The sequence below is a fragment of the Rutidosis leptorrhynchoides genome, chromosome 2, assembly GCF_046630445.1.
Source record: "Rutidosis leptorrhynchoides isolate AG116_Rl617_1_P2 chromosome 2, CSIRO_AGI_Rlap_v1, whole genome shotgun sequence".
Lineage (NCBI taxonomy): Eukaryota > Viridiplantae > Streptophyta > Magnoliopsida > Asterales > Asteraceae > Rutidosis > Rutidosis leptorrhynchoides.
The window spans coordinates 416,197,169-416,205,765 of record NC_092334.1 but is presented as its reverse complement, the minus strand read 5'-3'; the positions used below and the strand labels follow the sequence as shown (position 1 = coordinate 416,205,765).

The window sequence follows — 8,597 nt, the reverse complement described above, 5'->3', positions numbered from 1 at the left end:
AGACTGTCATTGAAGTTAGTTATAAACATCTAGATTTTAGAACATAGGTTTTTAATTGTAGGAGATTGTTCCAATAAATGACCAAGATAAACTCATTGCATAGAAACTCATTACATAGAAACTCTATTACTATCTAATGAATGATACTCAATTCTCTAACTTTAGAGCTCTATGATTTCCCGATAACAAAGTCAACGCGTGATAGCCTTGACATTGTATATGATCATACTTCTAAAGACTGCACAAACATTTATTATACGGACATACGCAGATTAATAGGTGCATCGTATGCAAGGACCAGTAGGCCACACTGCAAGAACAATTCCACCTTCTAGGGAAGCTTTATACCTGAAATCTATCTATTGAAATGATAAGGATTCTACAATATCAAAAAGAATGGAGACTTTATACAGATTCTCACTGCAATTCTTTAATCTTCATATCTGATATCACCCCATAAACGAGGCCCTCCATCCTCATAGTGGGGAGAATCTTAAAGCATAGGACCTCATGAAATTGTTCTAATGAGGCCACCATTACTTTCTGTTAACTATTTCTTATATATTTATGTAAGCAGTAAATAAAAAATATATATCGGCATATAGTCGTAGAAAAGCCTCACTTTCTACCTCCTTTTCGTTTGTCAAACCGGATTCTTTTGTTCTGAGAAGTAAGGACGGAGCTTTTCAGGGGGCAGGGAGGGGCTGTGCCCCCCTTAATTATATATATTTTTTTGGGATCTCGCCCACCACCAACGAACAAGTTCAAGTTCCGGTAGAAAGCTTGTCCTCAAATATGTTACTAAATGTCCATATATACATAGAATAATCCATTTATAATGAATTATTATAAATGGTAAAAACTATTTAAAGGAAATCATGTAGTCCTTTAATATGTAAAAGCTCACTGGTTACCTGCAAAAGTGTTCAAAACACTGATTAATTTAAATTTTTAGCATATGTTAATGTCATGGTATGTATATAACAAGAATACAAGATAATTTATGCAAACATAATCAAACCAAAGATGGCATAATATCTTAGAGTGTCGATATTCATGCTGTCAGCAGCGCATATATCTTCTATCCTAATGGGTAAGCTTTGAATCAGGATCCAATACCATACGCTAATGTACTTAAAATGCCATCATAAAGTCACTTGATGATCAATTGATGATACAGAGTGTAACAGACAAGAATATATATGACTTTCAACAATAGATAGTGTCTGTTCTAATTTACCACTCTTGAGAACAGTACTAGTCTGACTGGCGCCAATGGACCGAATAACATATTGTTAGTACGTTTTCACAAAAAATAAATAAATAAATAATTAAATAAAAATTAAAATATATCCTCCAACTTGCACCTCATTGAATATTTCTGTACTTATATATAGGATGGCAACATGGCAATCTAATGCATACCATCCCCTTGACTTCAGTCTTCTCCTTTTGACTGAGTAATCCATTTTTTTTTTATCAATTATAACATATTTTTTTCTGAATATACAATGGCATCGTCACGTAGCTCTGGATCCTCGTGGACACAAAGACAAAACAAACAATTTGAAGAGGCGTTAGCTTACTATAACAAGGACAACCCTGACAGATGGCACAACATTGCTAGGGATGTAGGTGGCAAATCAGTCGAGGAGGTGAAAAGGCATTACGATATACTTGTTAGAGACATCATGCAAATTGAATCAGACCAAGTTCCTTTACCCAACTATAAAGATATTGGGAGCAATGGTCGTGGATTTGCAAACGAACAGAGGTACTTTATATCGTCTTTCATATATGTTCTAATCATCTTATTTCCACAAACAGCTATATATATACACACAATTAGTATCAGGATTTTTTTAACGACAACCCTTAGGGCCTGTATATAATTAACTTGACGTATTGTACAGTTTAGTATCTGTCACTTTAAAGTCAAACATATAACTAATAGTACAAACTACTATTATGCACGTTAATGGCAGCCCTAAGGGCCGCCAGGAGAAAAATTGGTGGTGTTTTACATAATGAATTTCATCTTAAAAAGTTCTATTGGTTGTATGTAAGATAGACTGCTAGTACAATGTGCTGCTAAAATATCAGCTTTCTACATTTGGAACAAATGGCTGCCAAATGTTTAAAAGACATATTTTATAGTTATCTGCATCTATAAGCATTTAATTTATTTGTTATTTACTTTAAGAGGCCTTTTATATATTAAATGAGTTTTAAAATAAGTCACATGAAATCCAATCTTACTTGTTTTGGTCACATGCACATGCTCCAAAACTAGGCTTTAACTGCATATCATAAAATATTAGCTAGTGACTTTTGTCTTGATAAGGGAATACACATGATGGACAAATTATTTTACAAGTTTATCACATTCCTCAATACAACAACTAACAGCACCAACAAAACCCAATACCACATAAGTGGTGTATGAGGGAGGTGAGATGTAGACAATCCTTCCCCTATCCGAGAATAAAGTCCAAGTCATTTCTCCACCTAGAGTGAAAACACTCTCAAAAGTAGAGAAAATCATCCCTCTCTCTATTCGACGGATAGAGAGATTGCTTCCGAGTGGACCTCCGGCCAATAATTAGGAAAAAGTTATTTAAAAAATAAAATAAAATAAAAAATAAAATTGAGACGCCATGAAAATGGTAAAATCAAATTTTCATGGGTTTTAAATCCTGCCTGAAATTTAATTTAGGCTCTAAGAGTCAGTCAAGTCGCCAATAAATCGACGCTTGCTGTTGACTCAATAACTAGAGCCCATCACAATTGTTCACTAATCACAAGTTTAAAATCATGACATATTTCCTTGGATCTAGCTATAAAACTTAGGGTGGCAATTTCGACCCAAGTGTTTCCTAATAAAAAATGTTGGTATTAAGTCAACTGCCAAAAAGGGTGATATCAGTGTGATTGAAAAGGCATACATATGTTATATTCAATTAGAAATCATTATAATGGAAAATATGAGCTTTGAATATGGTAACACCTGTATTACAGAATTATGATTTTTAATCACAAAATTCATAATTTGTCAACAGGCTTCTGAAGAATCTAAAGCTACAATGACGCTAATGGGAAGCTATTACGACAATAAAATGATTTGCAGGAGGAAGAACTGAAAGGGTTAAGTTATTGGAAGAACTAGGTGGATTATTTATGTGTGTTTTGTGTATTATTATCATTATGTTCTTAATTAGTCATGCTGTCATTGCAAGTTAACTCAAAGTAAGGGTTCAATTTGTGAATAAAATTAATGACAACTTGACTAGAATTATGTTGTAACTTTTTTTTTTTACTTTATTTTCAAGTTTATGAATGTACAATATTTTCGATCTGGTTTTTATATATCAGAAATTTTAGTAGTAAATTTAAGATAAACAATAATTCTAGATATTAAATTTGCACCGAATCCATACAATGAAGATCTAAAAATCGTAGTCACTCTAGCACATAATGATAATCAAATTTAATTAATAAATATAAGAAAGTTATAAGGTTTTTCCAATTTTCCTGTTCGAGTTACCGGGAAAGGGCGAGTAATCGAACCCCATACACTGTATGCAGCCCATCAGGAATACTCTCTGGCTGTTTCCAACCCTTTCCTGGCCACCCCAAGATTCAAACCTGAGAGCTCTTACAAGGATGACAGCCTCCGAACCACTGGACTACATTAGTATTAGAGCACATTTTAATTTTATCTACAACTCCATTTCTTCATGATGTTAAAGAAATCCACTAGTGACACGTACTATTAGTGATGATAACATACCTCTGCCCTCACCACAAATATATAATTATATACAAACTCTGTAGTCACAACTAAACAATATTATCGATCTGCTCTTATTTATTGAACACTTGTTTTAATTTTTCAAATGCGAAACCGATTATAGCATCCATAATGAAAGTTTTTCCTTCAATTTTTTACAAAAGGTTTAGAAAAAGTTACCACACTAAGCATTACTAAAAAATTTACACTAAAAAATTTGAAATGCTTTGTCATAACTCATAAGCTTTCTCTATAGCATTTTTAGAATATGACTAGGGTGTGCGTGTGCTTTGCGGATTAACCTTTAAAATATATAACACCTATACCACAACGCCTCACACACGTGATCGTTTTTAAGAGAGATATGGGAGTCAAAGGTCGAGGAAAGAAATAATTATTGTAATATTCAGGGGTTTGTTTATTGGAGGAGCAATAAGGATTGTTTGTTGAGAATTAAATAATAATAGAAGGAATGATGTTAGTTCGGTTGAGGATTATTTCATACAATAAGACATTAGATTAAGAACATATTTTTGAATGAGTTTAAGTCATCAAACATGAGTAGCGGTGATGATTAAACTCTACACTTAAAGTATGTTTAAATAAACAATAACGATTAAATACCAATCGTTAAAGCAAATAATTTCATTCTAGGGTTTAATCATATGAATAAACTAACGGGACCCAATCAGATCCGGTGTGATTAACCAAATCATATTACAAGCTAGGTGGATGTACAATGTAATATCACGACTCTAAGTCTTTGGCGATTCATGATTGACATACAAGATGCTAAGTTCTTATGATTATCGTAACCGAGTGAACCCGTCTAGAATTACAATATGCAACTACTGAAGCTAATTAATAGTATCGGTCATTGATGTATTAACCCAATACAACTAACTACGCATGCAAACACGAATATAAACTGTTGAGTCCCCAAAATAATTAAGGATATAATTATGATAAAACTGTAATTTATTTGCACTAAAATGTTATGTGCAGCCAACACAAGTTTGTTTATGTATAGACATCAAATATTACTGTGTCGAGTGTTTAGTTTGCTGCTCAGTCTACCAGCACAAGGTAGACAGTGTTCTTCAATTAGCACAGGATGTGTACTCAGCAATTCAAGAATATCAAGTGTCTCAGCAATGAAGAACCAGCACAGCTGGAATGCAGCTTACTACACAAGACAGCTATGCTCCATTACAAGCATAGTGGTTTTCTGAGTGGTCTACATCAATTATACTATTCAACAGAAGTCAAAGACAAAGTTGAACAGAAAAGGACACGCGTCGGCAGCTGACAAGTGACTTTACAAGACCACGTGGTAATTCAGAAGTTTAACGCATGTGCAGACATGTGTTATACTTTATCAATGCCTATGGAACACAACATTCTATTTGTTTAAACAAATAGTGGTGCCAAACCAAATTGGGGTGTTCCTGCAAATAGCTACCAAAGAGTAAAGAGGAGAGCACGCTCTCTGATGCAGTTGTCCCCACAAGTACAGACATCCTTTGTACCAGTGGACAATGGAACAATTACACGGATAATAGGACTACTATAAATTGTTGTATCCACTATTGTAACAACTAGTGGTGTGAGTTTTATTATTTAGAGTCCAAAACGTGTAATAGCTTTAAGTTTATCCTCATAGCTATAATCTAGGTAAATCTGTATCAACCAACTATCATTCCGCCAAGGATAGTTGTAATTCTTTGTGATTTAATCAATAAAGAATAACCGTCGAAAAATTACATTTGACTCTATTTAAATTACATGCTTGAATACTAAATTGTGTTTAACTATAAGTTAATTATAAGAAATTGTATTCACCCCCCCTCTACAATACTCCTGTTGTTAATCAAGGGACCAACAACTGGTATCAGAGCTTCAGTCTTGATAATTCAATATCTTGGATCTGAATTCTCTCATGGCTGCATATTCAAATACAGCTTACCTTGAAAATGGCTCATCCAATAGACCACCCAAATTTGATGAAGATGAGTATGAAATTTGGAAGGCAAGGTTCATGCTTCACCTTGAGTCTATTGACCCACTCATGCCTGGCATTGCTATAAATGGTCCTTATGTCCCAACTGAGACTATTGCAAGTGTTGCAGCTACTGCTGACACTCCTGCTGTTCCTGGCAGAGAGGTTGTTCTCCCTGCATCTAAATGGGATGCTGAGGACAAATGTCGTGTTGAACTTGACCCTAAGATCAGAACCTTGTTAGCTATAACATTACCTAACCACTTGTTCAAACTGATTAAGGGAAAGCTAAATGCTAAGCTCATGTTAGACTATCTAGATGTTACCTATGAAGCCATGGATGAGGTTAGACAGAACAAGATTATTGCCTTGAAAAGAGAATATGAAATGTTCTTTGCCTATAAGAATGAGACCCTTAAGCAAACCTTCATTAGGTTTAACTCCTTAGTTGTTGACCTGCTTACTCTAAAAATCACATATACTGATTTTGAGCAAGTAAACAAATTCATTGACTCACTGCCTGCTAAATGAAAACCTGTTACTGATGAAAGGACCCGTTCATATACATTACAAACGATTCACAATAGTTGATTACATTGCGAGGTATTTGACCTCTATATGATACATTTTACAAACATTGCATTCGTTTTTAAAAGACAATCTTTCTTTACATCAAAAATTGACAGGCATGCATACCATTTCATAATATCCACTATCCACTATAAATTGATTTAATAATAATCTTTGATGAACTCAATGACTCGAATGCAACGTTCTTCGAAATATGCTATGAAAGACTCGAAGTAATATCTTTAAAATGAACCAATGCACAGCGGAAGATTTCTTTAACACCTGAGAATAAACATGCTTTAAAGTGTCAACCAAAAGGTTGGTGAGTTCATTAGTTTATCATAATCATTTATTTCCATCATTTTAATAGACCACAAGAATTTCATTTGCAGTTCTCATAAATATACGTCCCATGCATAGAGACAAAAATAATCATTCATATGGTGAACACCTGGTAACCGACATTAACTAGATACATATAAGAATATCCCCTATCATTCCGGGATCCTCCTTCGGACATGATATAAATTTCTAAGTACTAAAGCATCCGGTACTTTGGATGGGGTTTGTTAGGCCCAATAGATCTATCTTTAGGATTCACGTCAATTAGGGTGTCTGTTCCCTAATTCTTAGATTACCAGACTTTAATAAAAAGGGGCATATTCGATTTCGATAATTCAACCATAGAATGTAGTTTCAATTACTTGTGTCTATTTCGTCAAACATTTATAAAAGCGCATGTATTCTCAGTCCCAAAAATATAAAGGGTAAAAAGGTAAATGAAACTCACGCATATAAATATTGTAAAACAGTTATTAAAACAGTGCATGTATTCTCAGCCCAAAAATGTAATGAGTAAAAGGGAGCAAATGAAACTCACGCATATAAATATTGTAAAACAGTTAATAAAGCATTTGCATGTATTCTCAGCCCAATAATATATATAAAAAGGGAATAATGAAACTCACCATACTATATTTCGTAGTAAAAATACATATAACGTCATTGAACAAGTGCAAGGTTGGCCTCGGATTCACGAACCTAAATTAATTATATATATTTATGTGTTGGTCAATATTTGTCTAACAAATTAGTTCAAGTCATAGTGTACCACAATCCTAATGCTCGAGACTAATATGCAAAAGTCAACAAAAGTAAATTTGACTCAAAATAATTTCCAAAAATCTATACATGATTAATATATAGTTTAAATATCGTCGTTTTATATTTTTAAATATTTTTAAAAGATTTATTAGAGTAAATAATATAATTTATTTATTAATAAATAAAATTTTATATTATATTTATATAATAAAATATACTTTTATATATATTAAGTAATAAAATTTATAGGGTTCATTTAATATTATAAAGATAATATGATAGGTATTATTAAAGTAAGTTATTACACGTAGTAAAATATGTTTGTATCAAATATTTATTTGATAAAATAATATCTATAATGATAGTGAGTAAAAGTTGTATTATTTTGTAATAATAATAATTATTATAAAAATATCAATATTTATAATTACTAAGATGATATTATGATAAAACGATAATTCTAATTATGATAACTTTAATATTTACGATAATTTTTAATATTATCTTTAAAATAATAATTCTATTTAAAATAATAATAATAATGATATTTTATAGTAACAATGACATTTCTATTAAAATGATAATTTTTGTTAAAATGATAGTTTTAATACTAACGATAATTTTAATAATAATAGTAATGATAAAAATAATAAGAACGATAATTTTATCTAAATCAATATCTTATAATATTTTAATTTCATCATGATAGTCTTACCCATTATTTCCTAATCGTTTCGTTTAATAGCTTTTAATCGTCTTTTATATCGTGTTCGTAATAATGATAATAATAGTAATCAAAATAATTAGGTGTTACAAATATTTGTTTTAATTACACTAATATTAATAATGATAGTTACTATAACATTATTAACGATAATACTAATAATTATCTTAATGATAATATAGTAATAATAATAATAACAATAACAATAACTATTTTTAAATAATGATATATATATTAATAATGATAATAATAATAATAGTACCAATAATAATAATAATAATAATTGGATAATAATAATAATACTAATTATAACTTTAACGATAATAACGATAGTAATAATAAAAAAAATAACAATTTTTAATGATAAATCCTTTTATTGATAAAGATAATAATAATAATAAAATAAAACT

General features: G+C 31.3%; 1 protein-coding gene across 1 annotated transcript; it reads left to right on the top strand.

Moving 5' to 3' along the window:
- The first annotated feature begins 1,439 nt into the window (after positions 1-1,439).
- On the top strand, positions 1,440-3,353 carry LOC139892329 (protein RADIALIS-like 5). Its single transcript, XM_071875393.1, has 2 exons — positions 1,440-1,774; positions 3,060-3,353. Exons 1-2 carry the CDS (start codon positions 1,512-1,514, stop codon positions 3,085-3,087), a joined length of 291 nt encoding a protein of 96 aa, XP_071731494.1. The 5' UTR covers positions 1,440-1,511; the 3' UTR covers positions 3,088-3,353.
- Positions 3,354-8,597: the final 5,244 nt, after the last annotated feature.

Bases quoted from the DNA above. Each gene is read 5' to 3' on its own strand.
- LOC139892329 (XM_071875393.1), top strand. From the start codon at position 1,512: ATGGCATCGTCACGTAGCTCTGGATCCTCGTGGACACAAAGACAAAAC. The intron at 1,775-3,059 runs GTACTTTATATC...ATTTGTCAACAG, and splicing joins GGATTTGCAAACGAACAGAG to GCTTCTGAAGAATCTAAAGC.